The sequence below is a fragment of the Protopterus annectens genome, chromosome 10.part0 (genome assembly GCF_019279795.1).
Source record: "Protopterus annectens isolate FY-2018-M chromosome 10.part0, PAN1.0, whole genome shotgun sequence".
Classification (NCBI taxonomy): domain Eukaryota; kingdom Metazoa; phylum Chordata; order Ceratodontiformes; family Protopteridae; genus Protopterus; species Protopterus annectens.
The window spans coordinates 199093090-199119939 of NC_056744.1; the positions used below are offsets into that span (position 1 = coordinate 199093090).

General features: G+C 37.5%; 1 protein-coding gene across 1 annotated transcript in view; it reads right to left on the reverse strand.

The window, feature by feature from the left end:
- Window positions 1-296: 296 nt before the first annotated feature.
- The window catches only part of LOC122814122 (vomeronasal type-2 receptor 26-like), an 89206-nt gene continuing 62652 nt past the window's right edge, over window positions 297-26850 (reverse strand). The window contains exon 4 of the mRNA XM_044086738.1: window positions 297-1210. Within this exon, the coding sequence (XP_043942673.1) occupies window positions 297-1210 (914 nt within the window). The remainder of the gene's footprint in view (window positions 1211-26850) is intronic.

Here is a 26850-nt window from a genome sequence, read left to right on the forward strand (position 1 = left end):
TATGGATAGTAGAATGACAGAAACAGTCAACTAAAGGTGAAAAGTTTTTTTCTTTCTTCTATACTTTCAATTAAGCTGTGTCCTGATGTAAACTCATAACTGTAAAATGACACTAATGTTTTTGTAATTTCACATAATCACAAATGTCAAACTATTCTCATTCTGTTTTTCTTCTTCTTCTTCTTCTGTAAATGGATGTGCAAGAAATCTAGTAAAATGCTGTTGTAATACCCATCCTGTCATACATATTAAACACAATAAAATGTTCCTTTTAGAGAATCCAGTAGTTGGTTGAATTATTTTGCACTGGTGTTTGCCTTTCCAGTTATGTGTTTCCTGGTGTTCTTCTCAGGCCTTAGCAGCACAATGTAGCATTTAGGAAGGAATATTGAACACAATAACCCAGCACCTGATGCCAAGATGGCAAACACCTCCACGGCGACCATGTACTTTCCTTGAGTGCTCAGGTAAGCAGGGATAAAAGATGTCCAAACACTGAGGAAAATGAACATGCTAGTGGTGATCATTTGGGCTTCATTAAAGGTATCTGGCAGCTTTCTTGCAAGGAATGCTATTACTAAACATAGCACTGCCAAAAGTCCCATGTATCCCAGCATGCAAGAAAATGCTATGGATGATCCTTCCTGGCATTCCACTATTATTTTTCCAAGTTTTATCTTCATATTTTTACTGGGAAAAGGTGGAAGTATAAACAACCAGGCAACACATATTACAACCTGGCCTAGTGAACACAGGACAATCAGTAAACTTGGTGTCTTAGGCCCAACCCATTTCTTCATGGAACTGCTGGGTTTGGAGGCAGTGAAAGCAACAATGACTGTGATTGTTTTTGCCATTACACAGGAGACACTGAAAGTAAAAATCACACCAAAAGCAAACTGGCGTATTAGGCAAGTTACTCTCTCAGGACGACCAATAAATAACAATGAACAGAGGAAACAAAGAAAGAGACCAAGCAATAGCAGATAACTCAGGTCTCGGTTGTTGGCCTTGATAACTGGAGTGTCTCTGAACTTTATAAAGACACACAGAACAGAAGCTGTGAGGGCAGTAAATAAGACACTGACAGTAGCTAATGATGCCCCCAGTTCCTCCTTGTAAGACAAAAACTCGATGGTTTTAGGGATACATTTGTCTTGTTCATAGGTTGGCCACTCATCAACAGGACATGTTATGCAGTCATTGCTGTCTGATGGGGAAAAAATAACACATTTAAGTCTACTGTGTTTGTACATTTAACCAAACTATTATATGAACAAAAAGTGATTGTCTTTTAGCTTAAAATATTTCAGTGGTTTGCATTCAGTAATGTCAACTAAATCAGTCAAATTAAATACAGTGAGCTAAGCACAAATGTGACATACATCTTCCATAAATTCAGTCACAAATTTTTGTCCCTTCCGAGCATTATTTTAAGATATCTTTATGTTCTTAGTTTATGTGTGTTAGTTATGGCATAATAAAGATCAGACAAATAACCACTCATACTACACAACTTTTTTTCTGTTTTTTTTTTTTTTTATGTAAAACAGCATCTTCAACATCAAAATAACACCTTCTTTATGATTTCAGAAAAGCATCTTCCATTTTTTTCCCTGAAAGGCTGTTGTCTTTCATGGTTTAGTACCATCAGTCTTATTTAAAGATTATGATGAACAGAGTTATTCAGTCTGAACTACTTCCATTTACTCTGTTGTGCCTCCCTAGCTGTATAGTGATATAATGTGTGTAAATTAGAAGAATCAATATCATTATGGTACACTTACCAAATAAAGACACATCACTGTGATTACACATTATAGTTTCTTCTCTTAATGACTAATAGTAAGTAAGGGAATCTGTAACTTTCCTGCATTTACTAATGTCTTGGAGGAGGGCTCTAAATCAGGTACAGGAATTTAAAATACTGCAAATATCCAGGTATTTTATGTGTTTATGAGTAAATAATGGGGTATTGGCCGGATTAAGCAGTACATTTCTGATAACAGACTGGGTAAATCATATTGACTTTGTAAATGTCTAACTTGATCAAGACCATTTTATCAAAATACAGACAACAAATTGTAGGTAGAAAAGAATTGGTGCTATAACATCAGTCTTAAAAGGCATAATCAAACACTGTACAAACAGATATTTATTTGTGCAAGAAGCCATGCATCACACCATACAAAGTAGAACTAGCTCAAGTTGTAAGCATAGTTCTTAATGATTATAGCCTAGGGTACATATCAAGTATGAAGAGACAGGGAAGTAAACTGTCTGTGTATGACCCAATACCAAGCCAAATGCAAAGTCGTTAAATGGCAGCGTTGAACAGAAACAGGGTGTGACACTATGGTAGCTATACAGAAGTGTGACAGCAGCTGGCATTGTAGTGGCACTCAAACAAACCTTGTTTTTCCTGAAGCTCAGAGAGTGGAACTATGCTTCTTTTCAGGCTAACATGTGTCCTTGGGGTTACAGGTCACACTCATCTTCATAGCAGAAATACATTAAGGGACAAGCTTATGCTTTCCACCCACCAGCAGCGTGACTGCCACCTACAGGCACTGTGCTTAGAGGCCATGCTATGAATGTAATACAGCATATCTGCAGGGTCCTGTGCGTGGTAGGGTGAAGGTATTGTACAGCAGAAGGCACATGCTATACACATCACAGCCTCAATCCCAGTGCATGGCATGAGCCATTGATGCTAGTAGCTCCCACATGGTATATTGTTGTCTAGGCTTGATAGTGTTAAATAGTCAGTCTGGTTATGCATTAATCTTGGTAGGGAGGGGGAGAAGGCAGCTAATACATTGGCTCTATGACAATAATAATATTTTCCTCGATCTGTATGAAGGCCAGCATTCACTTAAGTGATACATGTGGCTTCTCTACAAGCCATAGAAATGCTGCATAAAGCTTTATTTTTTTTTTGTAAGAGTTTTCCAGCTTACCATAGGATGGCAAAATTCATCACCATGTGCATTTGGAAAGAACAGTACTGTATATCCTTGAGAAAAATGGGTTGGCCAGAGTTAAACTAAAAATTGAAGAAGTCAATCTACATATCTGAATTTAAGCTTCTTCACCAGAGGGATGGTGTCCTGATTGTGACCCAGGTGCCCTGGGTCTGATTTGTGGCCCAGGCACTAGAGGACTCAGGGTATGAAGGGGCATAGCCTGTTCACCTCTCCTGGGAGAGGGGTGTCCATCTACTCACACATAGGACTGTGGGATGTCCCTGGTAGAGACCAGAGAAACCATCCCTCATGCTGCAAGTTAGGGACAGGACTGCTTGAAATTAAAGCCCCTTATGGAAATGAGGTGACATCCTTTGAGGACAACCTATTGCTCGTGCCTCCATGACAGTGTGCAGGGTGCATGCCTTAGAAATGGACAAAAAACTGTACAATGCTCAAACCACTCCTCATGGCTGCCTGGATGACAAGTGCTCTCAGATGGCTTTTGCCAGATTTGGACCGTATGGTTCGATAAAATGATAAAAAGTCTGATGGCCTGCAGGATTGGGGGAAAAGACTAGCAAAAATAAATAAATAAATTGATTTGGCGTGGAATGTTTAGCTGCTGTTTGGATAAAGAAAGATGCCAGCATCCTGATGACATCAAGAATACATATTTAAGAATCCAGCTGTAAGTTAAAAATGTGTTTTCAAAATTCAGAGAAACAGGGAAAATAATGCCTTTTTGAAATTGGGTTTCTCTTACAAGATGGGTTTTTAGTTCTCTTCTGAGTATGTGTATCTGTGCAGCAATAGCACTGTGTAATTTACCTTCAGTTAGAATTTTAAATTCATCACAATTTTATCTTCTCTACGGAAAGGTATGGTATAAGATATATGCAGCACTTTTAAAATGCTATTATGATCCTAAATAGACATGCTAGCCTGATGTATTGTTGCAATTTTTCATCATTCGGTGTCCAATAAAAATAGGCTCTGTTCAGCTAAACAGCCCTGTCAATAGGAATAAATAAATAAAACTGTAAACAGCTGAGTTTCCCAAATGAGTTTTGGATTTTCATAGCAGAAAAAGCTTGAACTGCAAAATATTACATTAATGCTGATTGTCTGTATATACTCTGTCTGTGGAATATCTGACACTTCCCTGCTCTTTAAGCAACAGTTCCTATGTTTTCTTTCTTTTTTTTTATATGCTTTTTCTGTTAATGGGTCTGACATTCACCAAGATGGTCATGGCCACTCATTCACTCCCCACTGGCATGAGAGCTTGGGTGCCCATCCATTCCCTTCTGGGAATAAGAGACACTAGACACCATTTATTCCCCAATTAAGAAAGCAAAATATGTGACATGATGATCAATGAGGCAGTCTTAAGCAGATTTTTGTAGTAAGTCCCTACCTCCCAACCCTCAGTGGTGACATTGTAGGCAATCACATCATCAGAGGAGCTACTGATGTGCTCTAAGCAGGAACATTATGCATACACTCCCACATATGCCTTGACAGAGGTACCGGGAATCACTGTTTGGGTTGCCATAACCAGACCTCACCCACAATTGTGATTTTGCTATCAGAACTGGCCTCTGGCTACCCTTGGATCGTCAGAGCCAACAGCTGAGGAACCACCAAATCCCTCCCCCAGAGTAAGTACACCAACAAAAAAACAGTGCCTTTCCAGTTCCACCAAACCCATCTCTTACAGTGCCTGAGATAATAACAGAAGGTTGCCTAGGTCGCAATCAGGGCTGAATCCATTTGCATCATGAAACCAGAGTAAGTCCTGTTTTGATAAATCATGCTGAGTTAAATGGCACGCCAGCATTACAAAACCGCATACATATTTCTGCCAGTTTGCAATTAATTAAAAAAAATATGCATCTTACAAAATAATTAAAATGCTAAGCTAATTATTATTTTGTGCAGTAGCATGCTTGAAGTAAGAACATTTTTTGTGTATTGACTAGTGCAGTTTCTCATGACACAATTTGAAAAAAATTAAATTCAGAGAAGGATTTTCATACATCAGCAAGTATCATCTTTGAGCTCTAAGCATAGGACAAACATGGTGCACACAAACAGAAGCATGGAGAATTTCTATCAGCACACTTTTTTTTTCAGATTATTGAATCATCCCTTTGCATTAAAAGTTATAAATAAATCGATACAGATGGCATCATACTGCATGACACATGATTCTTTAAGAGCTCTAACAGATGTGTACATCTGAATGAGTGTAGAAAAAGCTGTATGAACTGTATAAATAAAAGCTGTTGCTGTTGATCAAGCTATCTTACTGAGTAAATTTTGAAATATTTGTCTTAACTGTCTTAAAGTTTAATATTGTATGAGTAGGAACCTTGCTGTGACCCAAAAGGGTCACCTGAGCAGTGCATTTTCCCAGTTGATGCAGATAAAAACACATACTATGTTTAATAATTCAGGTTGAGTGAGTTCAGCCACCTACCATATTTGTGAGGTGTGCATGTGAACCGATGGACATCATGCTATGAAATCACATGTGCAGATGCAATAGTAGTTCACCAAAGGACAAAGTATAGTCAGAGACAGTGATTCACACAGTACAAAGGCACAAACATCAGGCAAGATGCCAAAAGAAGTGTAGTTAGGGTGGGATGAAGGAAAGCAGCCACCCTAGGTGCAAAGTGTTAGGGGGCATAATCAGAAGATTCTGATCAGTTTGAGGAGCATTATCGGCATTCAAAAGTGAATGCTGGGATTGCATTTGCTGTCAGAACTGAAATGCTTAATGCCCCATGTTTGGCACATGTGGCATAAACCGTAGCAGCTGCTTGATACTTGTTATGAATGTAACAAGCAATTCAATGCAGTTTAAAAGTAAAAAAGTCCTTTTTGTTCCATTCTCAACTTAAAGTTGAAGAAGGTGCCAGATCAGGAGATGGCTCTGGGTATCAAAATAGTTAGCTGCAGTTCTGAATGCCAGTCTTTTTAAAAATTTTTATTTTTATATAAAATCTTTACTTAATATGAAAATATGACCCAGGCGATCACTGTTCACCAATGAGCATTTATATAAAGCAGAACTTAAATATGGATGCTGTTTTCTGTTTCATGCCTTTGAGTATGATCTTTTGGGGGGGGGGGGGGGACTACAATGCAGAGAGCACTGTTTCTTCAATATTCTGATATAGTTAGTGTAAGTTGAATGTCACATGGCTCTGTGTTCCTTAGGCACTTGTTGTCATTACATTAAATAGTGTATTTCTATTCTCACCAATTCTCGTTTGTCTATGTGGTCATTTGAATGGTATAGGTGCCTGTGAGAGACTCTGATCGGAAAATGCCAGAATAGTGAAGAAGGGACCTTTTAAAATTAGTATTTCTTGCAAACTGCATGTTTTGTGGAACTGCAAGCTAGCAGAAGGCACTTTAGAAGACTCATCTTAACATGGCAGAAGATTTGAAGCATTTTCTCCTTTTATCAACTGAATAAATTAATTCATATGAACAGTGAGATAAACTCTGTCATGAACACTACCAGTACTACAGCTAGGGATGGGTAAAAGGGGTGGATACCACAGGCACAAGCTGTTAAGGGATGCAATGGACACCTCAGAAGTGTTGCCAATTTACCGTGAGTGCAGGACCGGAATTAATTTAAATAGTGAGTGATATCACAACTGTTTAAATGAATATCTAACTATTAATAACTGCAGCAAGGAGCTAGTAGAATCTCTTTGCTGGTTCTCAGCTACTTGTGAGAGGACTTTATATTTATTTATGTGCTTATGTATTTATTTGTTAGTTTGTGTGTTTATTTGTTTTTGATTCTCCACTTTGGATAGAGGAAGGAATCCAGTTTGGGAATTGCCTGGGAAACCAAATGACCTAGCTATGTCTCTGACCAGCAGTGTTGATATCACACCCCTACTGACACTGACTTTATGGCATTGAGTGCCAATATTTCATTATGTAGGATAATATTATCCAAAATATAAAGACAGATAATGCTTTGGGGTCATTCATATGCAACAGAAAAGTATATTATAGATAGAAGGCGGCTCTAAGGACCTTTCTTCCTGTTTTTCCTGATTTCCCATATCTTGCATACCTTATCCTTAAGAAAGCAAATACTGTGGCAGCAGCTCTATTGCATAACAGGATAAAGCCCTGTATATACCACAGACAACCTATATTCAACAGCAGCTTGGACACTTGTAGAAGCTAGACAGGGATTAGGGAAATGAGTGGGTGCTAGCAGCTTGCCAATCTTGGGGGGAAGGGAGGCAGCTGTGGATCATCACAAGGGTGACACCTAGGAGTAGCATTTGGTGTTTCCTGGTTGAGTTCCAGCCTGCTAAATATGCATTGTCCCTGTGCGTCTTTCAGTGTCAGCCAAAGGGAACTCAATGTGGGAGGAACTCTTTCCTTGGCAGATAGCAATGAGGGAGTTCAAAGGAGCCACTGTTTCTGGGGCAAGATGGTAGGTTGTTCCCTATGACCAGCAAGTTGACCCTTACAGGGAATCAAAGAGCCAATGGAAATAACTGAGTAGAAAACCGTTTGAGAATGCCTGGCTCCCATGCTCTTGGAATGAATGGGATAATCGAGCACCAGTAGTGGTACTGACCCTTGATCTGGTGCCAGGAGCATAAAAAAGGTTCTCTCATAATTCTTCTTTGAGTTGTGTAATAAACCTCTTAGCAATCATCTTACATCTATGGATGCTTTTTCTAGGTGTCCCAGTTTCCTGCCATATTTCAAAGGTTTGTTGTAGATAAAATGAAGCTCCCCCAAATTGCATGCAGGTGTCTGTGGTGTTTGTAAGTGAGCATGTTTGTGTATTCTTACTGATGCCCTGTCTGGAATAAGTTACATTGCCATGCAGACACTGACTGCAGGATAAGCTCTGCTATGCCGTAACCTACCACTGGATGAATGAATAAATAATAACATTAAATGAAATGCATTAGGAAGAAACAAATACTGACATCGTATTGGCTGACATTTAGTTGGACATCAAAACAATCACTCTTATGTTGAGTATATTACCCCGTTGTATTCTTTATAAGGTTTTCAGATGTTGAGTTCATGTCAAAAGGCTGATTTTAACACTTTCCTTTTGTTCATAGACTAGTATTAGGCTAACTGTCCTTATAGGCCATTTTAAGCCTAGCCAAGTTCTCCATGTCAGAATCAAACCCTACACCTTGTTTCTATAATGTAAACACCTTAACCATTATGCCACTCTCCCACAGGAGACTTTTGATGTGGGAACTTGGAAATGCTTTCATTTATATGTTTATACTTTTTTTTTTTTTTTTTGTAGTTCCTAGAATTTTCCACACAGTAAGTAATTCCTAAAAGTTGTGTTTCAGGGGAAGCTTTTATTATTTTTATGTAATCAGATAAATTCCTCTATTTTGATGTGGTGCCACACTCCTTTCCAGTAGGTAATACAGTATTTTTACAGTAAGGATGCATTGGACAGCCAATTGTGTTTTAGTTACTCTAAAGTAAAATGACATCAAGGTTGTACATGGATGGAGGTTTAGAAGATTATTTGTCCTCATCATCAGCTCTCATTTGAGCAGATAATAATGTTTTTCAATGCAGGATCACATGAAGGGTGGAACTGATGAGGCTCCAGCCCCAGGGACCAACTTGTAAGGGATGCAAGTTGGATGGAATAGTAAATTAATTAATTAATTGATTAATTTATTAATTAAATAGGTAAGCATGCAAACCGCTGAATATTTAAAGTCAGTGCCCTAAATGACTGCTTCTTTAGACAAAATTAGAAAAAAACAAGGATCACGGGACATAATTAATCTTTCACATTGTTGCTTTTAGCCTTTTGCACACATGTACTCTAAGGATAGGAAGTAGTAATTAAAATGCTTTGGGCATTATGCCAAAGACAAGTATCTCTGTATTCTTCTCTCTAAACAGCATGCTGAAGTATGCAAGCAATAAGTTAAAAATAACGGCGAGCAAAAATAATGTCCTTGTTACTTTTCCAAAAGAAAGAAGTGGATATGAACAATTAGAAGATGTAGTGCTTTGCTTTACCTTAGCCAAACTATAAGAGGCCATGAGTGGTATTCATAAGAGTATAAGAACTACAAACTAAGTAAGTCTGAAGACCGTGTGCATCTTGTTAAATCACACTCTCAAGGTGTAACATTAATGAACTTGTGGGTACCCATTCATTCGTTAAGGTTAGGTTAGTATTGTAGGAGGTAAAGGAGTCCATGTGGTTAACATACAGGACCAGTTTGTTCCAGAGATGAGATAAATGTTTGGCAATCAATCTATCCCTCTAATATGTTTTATTTATATGTTAGTGTAAGCTCAGATCCTTGGTTTGGGAGTTTGTGTAGCTGCTCTCCCATGAAGGTATCAGAGAACTATCAGGCTGGGATGTTTGACTGCATGGAAAGCCAGGCATAGATGTCCACACAGGAGTCTACAAAAGACAGAGTAGAAGGATAAGATTTCTAGCCTGTCTTAGGTTCATAGGTTCATAGGTTCATAGTTTCATACTAGGCTATCTGCCCTAGGGCATTTATAAGCCTAGCCAGAGTATGTTTGGCTTTCGCCACCCATTTTAAATTAATTTTGCTATGCCCTTTTTCGAGGTTAGTATACTGTGCCTCTGTCTAACAGTGACACAGAAGTGATACCCGGGGTAAACCTATGATCTCCCATCCACTCATCAAGATTCCTCTTGAAAAGAGTCAATGAGGGACTCTGCCTAACCTGGACTGGGATTTTATTCCATAGTGAAGGGAGCCTCTGGGTTATGAATCTGTCCCTTCAGCATGTCCTATTTATTTCAGTGCTGAGGTTCAAGTCTCTTGAGCGTGTAGCTCGATGGGATTTGGATTTTTTGAGGTGCAGCATGTCCCTTAATTCCGGGTTGGACATGGCCTTATACGTCAGGCACAGGTCACCTCTGAGCAGGCGGTATGCCACTGAGTAGAGCTGGAGTTTCTTTAACCGGGCAGCATATGGCATCTAGATTAAAAAGTTAGGTACTGGTGCGTGAAGTGGCTTCCATATAAAGATGTGGGATAAATCCAAGTTGCAGTTCAGTTTCAAATATTCAGTCAAGAAAACTTCTCCGATGTAGATCCAAATTATTTATTGTGCATGAACAGACAAAACAGAGGACAAAGATAAGCGCTTTCACTAAAGTTAGCTTCTTCAGATCATTACATTCTCACTTTACGTTAGTGTTTTATATAGTGTTCTCATTAATTGTTAATTAGATAATTTATATCCATAAAACAATTTCTTAAAAAAGAGAGGGAAAATGATGCATTTAAATATTTAAAAGTGAAGCGTCATTGCAAAGCATTTTAAAACACCAAGTATCAACTACATACTGCGCTATATTAAGACATTCAAACACATTCAGAATTTATTAAAAACTGTTAAAAACATATTCAGAACTTTTAGAAACATTGGAGAAGAGCAGTCTTTGCTATACAAAAAAGCCATTAGACCGTGGATATAGAATATTCATATGGAACGTAAATTCCTATGATATTGTTGTATATTCTATCATCCTATATGAATGGATGGCCTCGATTGATGTGTTACTGGTTTAAATACATGTTATTGAAGCCATGGTGGTATCTTCAATAAAACAGTGTTTCATGACATTTGATTTCCTAATAGGGTGTAATAAAACATATTAGAATAATATATATAAAAATATAAAAAAGGGGGATGAATATAAGAGCTCATGTGTATTAATAGATATTTAAATGAAGGTGTGAATGTAAAATATATGTAAAAAATCTATAAATATCATTACTAAATATATAATAAATTTAATAAAACATATATATTATGACCAATATGTCTGTGCATAAGATGTTACATGTATATATATATGTAAATATAGTATGTAATTAAAAATGTAATGAGTATGAAACTGGTTGATATTGGAGGCTTGATTGTGTATATATGTGTGTGTTTATAACCAATACGTATGTCTGTGAAGTGTAGTATATATAACCCATATTATGATGTCACATATGTCGAGTGTCGACTATGTATAAAATATACTACACTTCACAGACATACGTATTGGTTATAAACACACACATATATACACAATCAAGCCTCCAATATCAACCAGTTTCATACTCATTACATTTTTAATTACATACTATATTTACATATATATATACATGTAACATCTTATGCACAGACATATTGGTCATAATATATATGTTTTATTAAATTTATTATATATTTAGTAATGATATTTATAGATTTTTTACATATATTTTACATTCACATCTTCATTTAAATATCTATTAATACACATGAGCTCTTATATTCATCCCCCTTTTTTATATTTTTATATATATTATTCTAATATGTTTTATTACACCCTATTAGGAAATCAAATGTCATGAAACACTGTTTTATTGAAGATACCACCATGGCTTCAATAACATGTATTTAAACCAGTAACACATCAATCGAGGCCATCCATTCATATAGGATGATAGAATATACAACAATATCATAGGAATTTACGTTCCATATGAATATTCTATATCCACGGTCTAATGGCTTTTTTGTATAGCAAAGACTGCTCTTCTCCAATGTTTCTAAAAGTTCTGAATATGTTTTTAACAGTTTTTAATAAATTCTGAATGTGTTTGAATGTCTTAATATAGCGCAGTATGTAGTTGATACTTGGTGTTTTAAAATGCTTTGCAATGACGCTTCACTTTTAAATATTTAAATGCATCATTTTCCCTCTCTTTTTTAAGAAATTGTTTTATGGATATAAATTATCTAATTAACAATTAATGAGAACACTATATAAAACACTAACGTAAAGTGAGAATGTAATGATCTGAAGAAGCTAACTTTAGTGAAAGCGCTTATCTTTGTCCTCTGTTTTGTCTGTTCGTGCACAATAAATAATTTGGATCTACATCGGAGAAGTTTTCTTGACTGAATATTTGAAACTGAACTGCAACTTGGATTTATCCCACATCTTTATATGGAAGTTACCACTTCAGTACCTAACTTTTTAATCTATATTGCATCTTTAATTAACAGGTACTTGGTGCGTTAATCTGTTGGGCAGTTATCTTTTTTACCTAGCATATGGCATCTGTTTGAGCCCTTTGATCCTCTTGGTGAGGTACTTTTGGGGTCTTTCCAGTTGCTGCAGGTGTTTGGTAAGGTACATCCCAAAAGGGGCATTGTACTTGATTATGGGCCTGATGAGGGATGAGTAAAGAGGCACGATGACCTCTCCTAATCTAGATGTGAATCCCTTCATGATTAGGTGAGCTATATAAAATGTTTTTCTAACCACTTTGGCCACGTGGTTGTCAAATGAGAGATTGCTATCAACTTGGGTCCCCAGGTCCCTAATGACTTCTTCTGTACTTAATGGATTACCACCTATGTGGTAATTTGTGGGCACTTTGTTTTTGCCAAAGGGATGACTATACACTTTTTGGCATTTAACTTGAGGCCATGGCTCTGGCACCAGTTGTCTGTTTCTATGAGGCCCTTTTGGAGGATGCTTGTGTCGGCTGGAGAGTCGATTATGGCACTCAGTTTGAAGTCATCTGCGAACTTGGTCAGCCACAGTCCTTCCGTGTTGGCCTGTACCTCCGAAAAATATATACCAAACAAGAGAGGTCCCAGGACTGAGCCTTGTGGGATGCCACTTGTAACTGGTTTGGAGTCTGACATGGCTCCAGCAATTCTAACCATGTGGGTTCTGTCCTTGAGCCAGTTTGCAACCCATCTAGTGACATAGGGGTTTATATTTAAGCTGGTGAGATTATCTATAATGCCTGAGTGGGGTATTGTATCGAAGGCTTTTGCGAGGTCCAGATAGGCTGTGTGGACCACCTTCCCTTCGTCAATGGCCTTGGTGACTGTTTCAAAGAAGTCAACCAGGTTTAAGAGGCAGGATCTGCCCTTAACAAAGCCAAACTGGGTAGGATCCAGTGTCTGTAGGTCCCCAATATCTTTATTTATGAGGTCCATGATGATCCTTTCCATAGCTTTGCAGACCAAGCTAGTCAGGCTTATGGGCCGATAGTTTCCAGGGTCCGTTGAGGCACCACCTTTGTGGAGAGGGACCACTGTTGCTGTACGCCACTCTTTGGGTACATATCCTGTAGTAAGGCTGAGATTGAACAGTAGTTTTATGTTTGGGTTTAGCTCTTCTTGGAGTTCATGTAGGACGCAGCATGGGACACCATCTGGTCCCATTGATGCTGTGTTTTTTGCTTTGGAGAGGGCGGCTCTCACCTGAGCATCTGAGATGTCGGGGGTGCAGCACTCTGCTGGGATAGATATTTGCCCTTTTGGTGGGGAGGGGGGGGAGAAGTTTGCGCTGAACCTGTCAGCTAGGATGTTGGCAATGTCTGTGGGATCAGTGTATTTTTTGTAATTTTGGACTAATTCTGAGCATATCTGGGAATTCCCACCCAAGTTCCTAACATAACTAAAGAAAGCCTTGTGATTATCTTTAGTGTCCTGTGCAATTTTTCTCTCGAAGCTGGCCTTTGACGATTTTATGAGTGCCCTTAGTTTTTTGCTAATACTGATCAGAGATGCCTTCCCTTTTTGGGATTTTGCTCTATCATGTAGTAGCTTCCTCCTTCTATTGTATAGTTTGTTTATGGCTGGGGTCCACCAGACAGGTTGTCTGCCTTTGGAGAATTGGGTCTTGGTTTTATTTGGGATTGCATGATCCATGCATTCCTGAAGGTGTTCATAGAATGCATTTATAAAGGATTCTGCGGTCTGGGCCGTATTTTCCACAGGCCCGGGGGCTTTGAAGGATTCCACCTCGGTTTTGAGGAGTGTGAAATTTGTTTTAGATAAGTTTTTCACTGTGGTTTTCTGGGCAGGGGGTGGGGTCGGGATGTGAATATCCAGTGAGATCAGTTTATGGTCTGATCTTACCAGTGAGGGATACACTTCTGGTCTGGAGCATAGAGTCCCCATGTTGGTGATGATCAGGTCCAGTATGTTTTCCCCTCTTGTGGGAGTGGTAACAAGTTGTTCCATAGCATTTGAGTTTATGAATTCTAGGAACCTTTGGGCAAGGGTGTTGGAGCTAGAGTAATGCTCCCAATCTATGTTTGGGTAGTTGAAGTCACCCAATATAATGGTGTTCAGAGAGACCTTCATATTTTCCAGTGTTCTCAGGAAGGCCGTGTGGGGTTCCTGGGTTTGGGAGGGTGCTCTGTAGCAGGCTATAAACTAGAAGGCAGTTTTACCCACTGTTAATTGCACATAGATAGTCTCTGATGCTTCGTGCTTTGCCACCAACCTGGAGGTGTGGGTATCTTTGATGAATATCGATACTCCCCCTCCTTTTGTGGTTCGGTCCAAGTTTTGGGGCCAAAAAGCATGGTATGAGGTATAACCTGGTAGTGCTGGGGTGCTCTCAGGAGTCCTGAACCAGGTTTCTGTTACTGCACAAATATCGATGTTCTCCATGCTAAGGAGAGTTTCGAGTGCTTGCATCTTGAGGTTTAGACTTCTAGCGTTGAGTAGCATTACTCTTAGTTTCTTATCCCTTGTGATACCTATGGAGGTGGGTTTGTCTTTTGAGCCTTGCCTAAAAAAGGCACTATGGGGGTAGCAAGAGCCTTTGCCAATATCTGAAAGCCCAGGGGTGACAGGTGCAAGCCGTCCCTAGCAAAGCATCGTGGCTTGTCGTGCATATCATCCCAAGCTGACAGGCATTGGATCCCCTTTGAATGACACCAATACTTAAGCCAATTGTTGAAACTGATCATCTTGTCTTCATATTGTGGCATCATTCTTGGTGAGGGTAAGATGCTACTCAAGGTCAGGGTCATACCAGCCTGGGCTACATGCTCAGAGAGCTCCTCTGTGTCTCTTTTCATGTAGTCCAGGGAGGTACGTCTCAGGTCATTCACACCAGCATGGACAATGACTGAGTCATATTTGTACTTACCTTGGAGTGACCTGAGTGCTTGTGTTATGTGGCAGATCCTAGCGCCAGACAGGCTGCTCACCGTGACCTTCTCCTTGTTCAGCCTGGTGAGCGGGACGTCAGTGTGCCTGACGATAGAGTCACCTATTACAAGTGTATCAGGTGTGTTGTTTAGCCTTAAGGGCTGTGACTGTTCGGCACACTGGCTTTGTGAGCTATGTGTTGCACGTGTTTTGTTTTGGGGTAGCGGTTGCTTGGGTGTCTGCTTTGGATGTCTCTGCTGCTTAGGCAGATCTTTATTTAGAGCCTCCAAGTATGTTTTTGTGTGATTATGTGTTTGGTTTGCTGTCGTGGTAGGTCTATGTGAGACTGGAATTGTAGTGAGTGTGGTTTCCTTCTCCTCCTGACTGGTTATGCCAGTACTGAGTTGAGAGAGCTTAGCCTCCAGTTTGGCTATATGGTTGCATCTCTCACATGTGTTGGAATTTGTTGGGAGGAGGAGAGGGTTGTCTGTGTACATGAGGCAGTTGTAACATTGCCTCAAGATTCCCATATTCACCAGCTGGACCGGAGAGGAGATTGACAACTGACCTTTGGACATGCTAGAATAATATTGGGAATTCCTTTATAATTGAAAACAAGGGCCAATGGGGAGCAAGGGTGTAGTGCTTTTAATTTTTAGTGCTGACTTATAATTGCTTTAGTGAGCAAGTGCCAGGTAACAAGTGCAATGTGTTACAGGTAACTTAAATGCAAAAACGACAAACAGTAACTTTCTTTCAAGCGAAGCAAGGAAATAAGTACAGTAAGCAATGCAGATATCACTAGGGATCCACAGAAGCGCTGAGAAGCCGCGTTTTAGGTGGAATTAGAGTTCCAGGAAAATAACAAGCATACAAACAAAGCTAGATTCAGCAGGCCTGGATCTAGTCTATGCTACAGCAAACAAGGTGTACCAATTTCAGTAAGATACAGTTCAAATATTCAGGCACTATAAACCTCTAACCAGAAATTCCCAGCTCAGAAGGGCAGAGTCCAGCCTCTCCTCCCACAAGAGTGCAGACCACAAACCTTCTTAATGTAAAATAACTGGCCTGAAGCCCAAGTGCTTAAACCAGAGCTAATACACTTTAAGAATAACAGACACTGAGCTCTCAATCAGCAGTTCCCAATTTAGAAGGATGAAAGCTACCTGTCCTGCCACCACAGTGCATGCCACAAACCTTGGTACCTTGGTACCTTGGTCTTGGTAGCTAAGAGTTTTTAATACAGTAATCTTTTTTGTTAGGAAATTTTGTGGCCTTTCTATCAACATGATATATTTGAATAGGGACATTACACTCATTAGCTGATTTAATTAAGGCAGAGTGAGGCAATAATAGTCTTTTGACCTAGATGAGATAACTTGGAAATCAGTTGTGTTAAACAAAAAGATTTCCTAACTTTCCTAAGCATCTGAGATACTTCAGGTGCAGCTAACACTGGGTAAGACAGGGATTCAGGTCATAGCCTGTTATAGGTCCCCAACCATGTCCCAAGACTCACAATCCACGTTCCTAAGCACCCTGGAGAATATTAGGGACCAACCTAACACCCTCATACTGGGCGACTTCAACTACCCCTCCATTAACTGGAAAAACTACTCATGTACCAATACAATTGCCCAACGTTTCCTGGAATTCATTAATTCCAATGCTCTGGACCAGCTCGTTCTTACCCCCACTAGAGGTAGCAACATCCTTTACCTGGTCATTACTAACGTGGGCGACCATTGCTCTGCATCAATAGTCAACTCCTCCCTGGATAGATCCGACCACAAACTAATCATCTTGCAAATCCACATCCCACCCCCCCTCCCCCAACAAAGGTAACCACCATGAAAAAGTTCTCCAAAGCTAACTTTGGACTCCTAAAAACAGAGGTGGCTAACTTCAGGGCACCCATGCAGATGGATAATAATTGCATGACCTCCGAATCATACACCAGTGCACTGTATGAACACGTACACAAATGCATGGATCTCGCCATATCCAACAGACCTAAAATGCTCTCCTCAAAAATAAGGAAGCCAATTTGGTGGTCCCCTGCCATAAACATACTCTACAACAGAAGGAGGAAACTGATGTGGACTAAGGTGAAGTCCCAAAACTGGAAAAAGTCCCATATCAGCCTCAACAAAAGGTTGAGATCCCTCATCAAATCCTCTAAAGCTAGCTATGAAAACAGAATTGTAGCAGATAGTAAAGACAACTACAAGGCCTTGTATAGTTATGTAAAGAATCTCCAAGGCAATATCCAGATTTGCTCTGAGCTACTGCACAATGGTATCTCCTATACCGAGCCAACTGATATTGCCAATATGCTGCCCGACAGATTCAGTGCTAACTTTACCCCTCCCCCCCAAAGGATCAACCACAATACCAGTAGATTGTCAGGCACATAGTATTACTGCTGCACAGGTTAAAAAAACACTGTCCAAGCCCAAGAATACAGCTTCTATGGGACCTGACAATATCCCTGGCTGTGTTCTACATGAACTAAATAGTGAACTGGCAGCTCACCTGTGTGCCAATCACAGCCATACCTCAGGCTTTGTCTCTACCAAATGGCACACTGCTACAGTCAACCCTCTCAAGAAAGGAGGAGTGACTACAGACCCTGGGAATTATTGCCCAATTAGCCTGAAGAGTCTGATATGCAAAGCTATGGAATGCATCATCATGGACCTAATAAACAAGGATATAGGGAATTTCCAAACTCTGGATCCTACACAGTTTGGTTTTGTGAAGGGTAGGTCATGCCTGTTCAACTTGGTAGACTTCTCTGCGTCAGTCACCAGAGCTGTGGATGAGGGCAAGGTGGTTCATACAGCCTACCTTGATCTGGTCAAGGCCTTTGATACCATTCCCCATTCAGGAATCATAGAAAAATTCACTAAGCTAGGCATCAACCCCTATATCACTAGGTGGGTTACAAACTGGCTCACAGATAGAACCCACAGTGTGAAAGTAGCTGACTCCAAGTCAGACTGCTGACCCATCATGAGTGGAGTCCCACAGGGTTCAGTCCTGGGTCCTCTCCTGTTTGGTATCCACTTCTCTGAAGTCCAGGCCAACACAAAGGGACTCTGGCTGACAAAGTCTGCAGACGATTGCAAGTTGGGAGCTATTATTAAATCCCAAAGTCATGTTGACATCCTACCGAAAGGCTGTTTGTGTCTAATACACCCACATTTGAAATAACTTGATAAACAGATGAACTAAGCTGTAATGCAAAGTGGGTTATTTTATTTCTGTTAACCAGAATTATTAAGCGCTTTCGACTATGCACAGCGTAGCCTTTATCAGAATACATTTCCTTACAAAAGTTTCTGCCTTTAATAAAAAATACTGACCAATCACAAACATAAACCAATTAACTACCTAGTACACAATCACTACACTACCCATTCTCTCATTTAAAATTAATGTTGTTAATCTATACTCTGACACTTTATACATAAAAACAAACAATCAAACATAATTAAAAAATGTAAGTTATACATTCAAATTTCATCACTTATTTTAAATGTATTCATATTTTGTTTGCCCTCTCCTGCAAAACTGGGACTATAGAAATGTTTTTATTTAAACCTGGGGGAACATAGCTGCTATTCTAAATTGCCATTGTGTTTCTTTTTTCTTTAACAAGTTTTTCCAGTCACCCCCCCAGGATTTGATTTAACTTGCTCAACTATTCCAAATGTAAACTTAATGAAAGCGGGACATACCTCAGAATGTTTATATAATGCACTTGTTTTTTTTTATTTTTGATATCATTAACATGTTCATACACCCTATTCCTAAGTGCCCGTTCTATTTTTCCCCAAATAGAATCCTGAACAGGAGTTGCAAACTGCTGGATACACAACTCCTTTGCTCATGCAGTTCCCTTTTGCAAATTCTACCCTGCTTTTCATCCTGTTGTCTAAGACTACTAAGTTCTCTTTGTGTATAAAACAACATTGTTTACACATTCCGCAGGGTCTAGTACCTGTGTTTCTTACTGTTTTAGGTTCTAGCTTGTGTTCTAAGTGACTCTTAATGTTGTACCCTGTTTTATTCACAAATTTAGGACCTTCTCCCAACTTTTTGTATATTTCCTGATTAGTTTTAAAGATGGTCCAATTCATTTGAATTATCTCCCTGAATTCCTTGGTTAAAGAATTTTATTCTAATACACATGCTCTTTTGTATTTGTCATTTTCCTTACTGGTTTCCGAGTTATTTTTTTTGTAGTCGTACCCCTAATAAGGGGGGGTGATCTGTACCCCACTTGTTGTGTACTTCTGAAATAATTTCCTTGACTAGCTGCTTGGGATATCCTCTCTCTTCAAACATTATTTGTATTTTATTTAATTCTTCTTCCAGGTCTTGGTAGTAGGAGGTCATTCTTGCAACCCTCACTGCCTGTCCCTTCACTATACTTCTTTTTTGCGCTGGACGGTGATTACTCCCAAAGTGTAAATAAGTGTTACAAAATGTATCTTTCCTGTATATTCATGATCTGAATCCATCAACATCTTTAATAATTTGTACTTCCAGATAATTAATACTTGTAGAGTCATAATTAAAGGTAAACTCTAAAAAATCAGTAGTTCCACTTAAATACATCATAAATTTGGAAATTTCATCTTGTGTGCTAAGGCTTTTAAACATTAAGTTAGTTAGTTTTTAATGTTTTTTAATGTGTCTTAAAAATGTAGTTTTAGACTAGCATTTAGTTTCTTATACAATGTCATGGTTCATGTTTTTAAATGTCTAAATATCTGTTGCACATTATGCACATTGAGCACTGGCACTTTAAATGTTTATTAGGTTAACTGTTTGATTGATTAATTGAGCCTCGATTAACTATAGTATATAAATGTTTGAAGTTTATCACCTAACATTGAAGTCTGAAGAAGCGTTACTTTAACGTGAAAGCGCTTACTGTCTGGTGCAGTTCTGCTATAATAAAGGTCTTTTTATCACACAAGACTCCAGGAGGGAATAATTGCTTGCTAGTGATAGAGAAACCATAGATAGAAGGAGACAATAGAGTGGGTATCAGATTCACCTCTATAGACTGCCCCGAATAACTGCTGAATATAGTTATAATAAAGAGTAAGCCTGCTCTGTTGGAGAAGACATTTATAGAACAGCTGACACTGGCTTATAAGATGAGTGATCCAAGGTAATGGTCATAATTACTATGTTATGGTCTACCAATTATTTACTCATCGGTATATTTTTCTACCGAGTAGAGTTTATACTAGTCAATTATTATTAAACTCAAATATGAATATGAAACTGTATACTTGTATTCATATATTCATTTAGATCTTTTTCAGACTTTATTTTCATGGTGTAGGATTATTATTTGTATAAATTCTTTATTATACAATGACTAATCTTTAACATTCAAAAACAAACATGCTGATTGTTCAGACCAACCAGCATGCCCATTGTAAATCGAGCATATACGGATGGAAAAAAGTCTGGTGGCCTGAACTTTCTTCCATTAATATATGCAATAAAATTGTTACTTTTCTTTCATTTAAAAAAAATAAATAAACCTACAAAACTGGAGACTTCAAACCAATGAGAGAGATGGATAAATAAAAAATATATAAAATAAAAAAAAAATAAAAAAAAATTAAAAGATAATGAAGTACGTTATGAAAAACTAGAGACGCATATCTGATAGTCCTTTTATTTTCTCTGTGCCATCTCTCCAGTATGTTGAAAGCCTTCCAGTTTCTGTTTTTTTTTAGTTAAAAACAATAAAAAAAACTACAGAGATCTTCTTTTCTCCATTGCTTCCTTTAGACAGCACACATCACTTCAGTCACCACCAATGAGCTACATTACAAATGGTAGTAATATAATGATAGTTAGTCTAAGCAGTGAGACATAGGTGCCCTGGTTTGACATCTATGTCTCTAATAGACACAGACAACCTGTAAATGGTACAAATCCCTGGCCCCAGCTTGTAAATGATTCATCTCCCAAGCCCCTGCTTACACTTATCAAGGTTATCAGAACTTGGCAGAGATTTGGGATGCATGGATAGGCTTAAAAAGGCCATTGTGGTCGTTAGTCTAGTAAACACCTATGAATCTATGAACCTATGAAAAAATGAATATGACCAATTAGGGTCACAAGCTGTACCACACATACTTTTATTGTTGAGAACAATGAGTAAATAGGAGTGCTTACATCCCGATAATACAGAACTATGGAATATGTATTATGGGGATGAAAGTACTAATTTTTCACTCAATGTTCTCGACAATAAAAGTATTTGTAGTACAGTTGTGACCGGAATTGTTCATATTAATTTTTTAACTGCTTAGACTGGATTTCTTATGACTATAATTATAATTGTCATTGGTAATATAGCTCATTGATGGTGACTGAAGCTATGGGTGCTGGTGTTTTTAAAGTGTGCTTCTATTTCCTGTTGTTTTTCTTCCTTTACTCAGCACTGATGTACTGCGTAAGCATGGGAATGAAAGTCCCATATGAATGAGCAGTACATCAGGAAAGCCCAAGGATACTGGGGGAAAAATGCAGAAGAGCAGTAGAACAGCACAATGCCCTTATACAAAGACATTATTTAAGAAAAGTAACTAACTTTTTTCTTAAGTAATGTCATTGTATAATAGCAATAATCCACAGCTGGGTGTGGATAATGCTGGATTTACCCACGGTTGGCTTTGTTTGGTCACAAAGGCAAAGCACACCAACCATTGGTAAATCCAGCATTACCCACACCCAGATGTGGGTTATTGTTATATTATACAATAACTGTCCATTAATATTCAAAAACAAGCATGCTGATTGGCCAGCCCAACCAGCGTGCCCATTGTAAATCCAAGAATACACCAACGAAAAAAGCCCAGTCATCTGGACTTTTTCCCATTAGTATATCTTGTATTTTCTTTTTTTTTACTTTTCTTTCTTTTTTTGAACCAGAAAAGAAAATGGAAGACCTGAAATGAATGAGGGAAATGGTGCAGACAAAAATAAGAGAATAATCAGGTATGTTCTGCAAAACTACAGAAAACAAGTAATCTCCGTGGTATCCCCGAAGTCTCAAAACAACCCATTAAAGTGTAGTGGGTCCAAAAACAAAACAGTGTAAGAAACATCTCTGTGTGGAAGATTTTCAGTCTATATATTTCTAGTTAATCACTGTATAATAATCAAATCAGACAATAGTAGTACAAGTAACGAACTTAAACTCAACTTAAGTCAAAACAAAACAAAACAAAAAATAATAACAGAAAATATATAATTGTACAGCATTACTAAGTATTCGAAAGTAATCCAAGCAAGGCAGGCAGTCTGTTTCCAGTCGAAAATCCTTTATTAAGTACACAGACAAGTGATCCAAGTAAAACAAAAATACAGTAATAATTTCCTCACAAGCTTTCTAAATAAATATATATATATATATATATATATATATATATATATATATATATATATATATATACTTTTTATCAGGCATGGGAGTGGTTTATTGTGCTGTAAAACAAAGTGTTATTGGTACACATGTTAAATTCACATCCCTTCCCCCATCAGTGTGACATTTGAGCTGGTCCTGCCCTACTTAGTAGCTGTCATAATAATATATAACCCTTATGTACTTTAAATAAAATTTATAATGATGTGGTATCTCTTATTTAACCATTATATTAAGTAGATTATTAAGTCTGTGATTTTATCCAAGAAAATATACACATGGCTGGAAATATATCAACCTTAGTTCATTTGGCAATCAAAAAATATATATAAATATATACATATGCATTTTGCATGTAAAAATCCATTTCTGTTTTCATAACCTATTGTTAACAAAGATCGCTTTCGTCCTTCTAGACTTCTTCAGGTCTGTGTACAAGAATATATATAATTGTATAATTAGTTACAATTGTTATTACACATCATTTTGAATAAAGTGGAAAAAAGAACAAGAAAAAAATAAAAATAAGAAAAAATGTATGTATGATGATGGAAACAAAATATACACTTAAATTACAACTGATTTAAAACAGTATTTAAAACCAACTAGTAGAATAAAATAAAATAAAATACAATTAGTCATGTAAACAATGTGGCAATTTTCTAAGTTCCAGTGCACTTTTAATTGAACAGTAGTAGTTTAGTACAGGCTTTCTAAAAGAGATCAGCTTTAATTGCCACATGAGTTCATGTTTCTCCAGAATATTCGGGATGTCTCCTTCAAGATCACCCATGTCTATGTGATCCGGGATCTGGAACTCAAAACCCGTGTGTCTTTTATAAAGAAAAAGGTGTTTGGCTAGTGCATTATTTTTACATCCAGAGCGGATTTCTGACAGATGACATGAAATCCTACACTTGAGTTTATTTACAGTCTTGCCCACATAGAATGCATCACATTCATTGCACTGTGCCCTGTAAATTACTTTTGTAGTGTTACAGTCACCCCCCGCACTGGTTTTAATGATTTTCTTTAAATAAGGGCAATAAAAACTATCACCTTGGTGAATAAATATACAAAATGTACAATTAGTTTCACATCTTTTAGTGTTTTTCTCATATGGTCTAGGTTTAAATTCAACAAAACTTCTAATGTTCCTGTCCTTTCTATAAACACATGACGGGGCTTCACCTAAGATGTTAATCAGAAAAGGGTTTCCTGTGACAATGTCCCAGTTTTCTTCAATAATATTTTTGATACTGTGATAATCCAAAGTGTATGTCAGGATGACATCTTTATTGTGTGGGAAGGTGACACCTTGCTGCTTGGAGATTTTATCACTTACCTCAATTAAACAACCCCCTTCCTGAAGTTTACCTCTTCCCATAGCTGTACTTCAACCACTTTCTTAGATATGCAGATTTCCAAGGACACCAACAATAACAGAATCACCACTGATCTATTCAGAAAACCAACAAGGGTTAACTTATTACTCCAGAGTAAAAGTCTACATCCTACAAAAAACAAATATAATGTAGTGAAGTCCCAAGGCTATAGATTAGCTAGAATTACCACAGAGATGGAACAATTTTTGAGAAACCTGAACAACATAGGGAATGATTTTCTAGTGAGAAGCTATGAAAGTCAGATGTTAAAAAACATCCTGGAACCCATTATAGAACTGAAAAGGACTGAAGCACCTTCACGCAACCTCCCCACTAGAAACATGTTAAGTAATTCCACAGAGAATAACAAATGCAAAAATAGCTGCACCCTGACATACGCTTTGGATTATCACAGTATTAAAAATATTATTGAAGAAAACTGGGACACTGTCAAAGGAAACCTTTTCTGATTAACATCTTAGATGAAGCTGCATAATTTGTTTATAGGAAGGCCAAGAACATTAGAAGTTTTGTTGAATTTAAAACCAAGACCATACAAGAAAAACACTAAAAGATGTGAAACTAATTGTACATTTTGTATATTTATACAGCAAGGTGATAGTTTTTATTGCCCTTATTTAAAGTAAATTATTAAAACCAGTGCAGGGGGTGACTGTAATACTACCAAAGTAATTTGCAGGGCACAGTGCAATGAATGTGTTGCATTGTATGTGGGCAAGACTGTAAATAAACTCAAGCGTAGGATTTCATGTCATCTGTCAGAAATCCACTCTGGATGTAAAAATAATGCACTAGCCACACACCTTTCTCTTCATAAAAGACACACAGGTTTTAAGTTCCAGATCCTGGATCACATAGACATGGGTAATCTTGAAGGAGACATCTCGAATATTCTGGAGAAACATGAACTCATGGGGCAATTAAAGCTGAACTCTTTTAGGAAGCCTGAACTAAACTATTACTGTTCAATTAAAAGTGCACTGGAACTTAAAAAATTGCCACATTGTTTACATTACTAATTGTATTTTATTTTATTCTACCAGCTGGTTTTAAAGACCATTTTAAATCAGTTGTAATTTAAGTGTATATTTTGTTTCCATCATCATACATACATTTTTTCTTATTTTTATTTTTTTTTCTCGTTCTTTTTTCCACTTTATTCAAAATGATGTCTAATAACAATACTAATTATACAATTATATATAATTTTATAGATTATTTTTAGGGTTCTTGTACACAGACCTGAAGAAGTCTAGAAGGACGAAAGCGATCTTTGTTAACAACAGGTTATGAAAATAGAAATGGATTTTTACATACAAAATGTATATATATATATATATATATATATATATATATATATATATATATATATATATATATATATATACATATATTTATATATATTTTTTGATTGCCAAATGAACTAAGGCTGATATATTTCCAGCCATGTAGTATATTGTCTTGGATAAAATCACAGACTTAATAATCTACTTAATAATTTGGTTAAATAAGAGGTACCACATCCTTATAAATTTTATTTAAAGTACATAAAGGTTATATATTATTATGACAGCTATTAAGTAGGGCAGGACCAGCTCGAATGTCACACTGATGGGGGAAGGGATGTGAATTTAACATGTGTATCAATATCACTTTGTTTTATAGCACAATAAACCACTCCCATGCCTGGTAAAAAGTATATATATATATTTATTTAGAAAGTTTGTGAGGAAATTATTACTGTATTTTTTTTTACTTGGATCGCTTGTCTGTGTACTTAATAAAGTATTTTCGACTGGAAACAGACTGCCTGCCTTGCTTGGATTACTTTCGAATACTCAGTAAAGCTGTACAATTATATATTTTCTGTTATTTTTTTTGTTTTGTTTTGTTTTGACTTAAGACAAGTTTAAGTTCGCTACTTCTACTACTATTGTCTGATCTGATTAATATAAAGTGATTAACTAGAAATATATGGACTGAAAATCTTCCACACAGAGAAGTTTCTTTCACTGTTTTGCAAAACTACAGAAACTTACCTGATTATCCTTTTATTTTGTCTGCCCCAGCTCTCCTGAATGTAAAAAGTCTCCCAGTTTCTTTTTTTTTATTTTCAAAAAAAAAAGGCAGTGAAGATCTTCCGTTCTCCATTGCTACCTTTGTACAGCACAGATGTACTGTGTAAGTGTGGGAATACAAGTCCCATATACATGTGCAGTACATCAGAAAAAAGCCACATGATACAGGAAAAATGCGGAAGGGCACCATGGAGGCATTATACAAAGACATTATTTAAAAAAAGTATTTTTTTTCTTAAATAATATCATTGTATAATAGCAATAACCCATGGCTGGGTGTGGGAGGTTTATATCACATAATCAAAACTCAAAGCATCAAACTCGCACATGCACGAATTTTAACATAATCGAATAATGTATTGTGGGGGGCTGTACCCCCCCCCACCCCATTAAATATATATTCCTACTCCGAGGTTGCACTACAGTGAGGAAAGGGCAAAATTCCCGATCTTCACTGTAGTGTGACATAAATCCAGGCACTTTGATTATGTGAAAATTTGTGCATTTGCATGTTCGATGTTGTGAGTTTTGATGATGTGATATAAACCTGGTGTGGGTAATGCCGGATTTACCCATGGTTGGCTTTGTTTGGTCACTCAGGCTTCACCCTCGTGACCAAACCACACCAACTGTGGGTAAATCCAGCATTACCCACACCCAGCCATGGGTTATTGTTTAATTATATTAATATAAAGTAGTAATATTGTTTGTTTATTTATTTATTCCAGTTTGATGACTGGGGAGGTCCACTGGGCTCGGGGAATCCATTTTCAGTGGAGGCCTGGGGAGAAAAGCTCCACAATACATAGTTTAGTTACATGAATAATTAAAAAGAAACTTTGCATTACAAATAACAGGTAGCATTCAAAAAGAAAAGAAAACAAACAATTACGATTTTGTTTAGGTGAGAAAGACAGGCATATAGCCTGGTTGTTAGA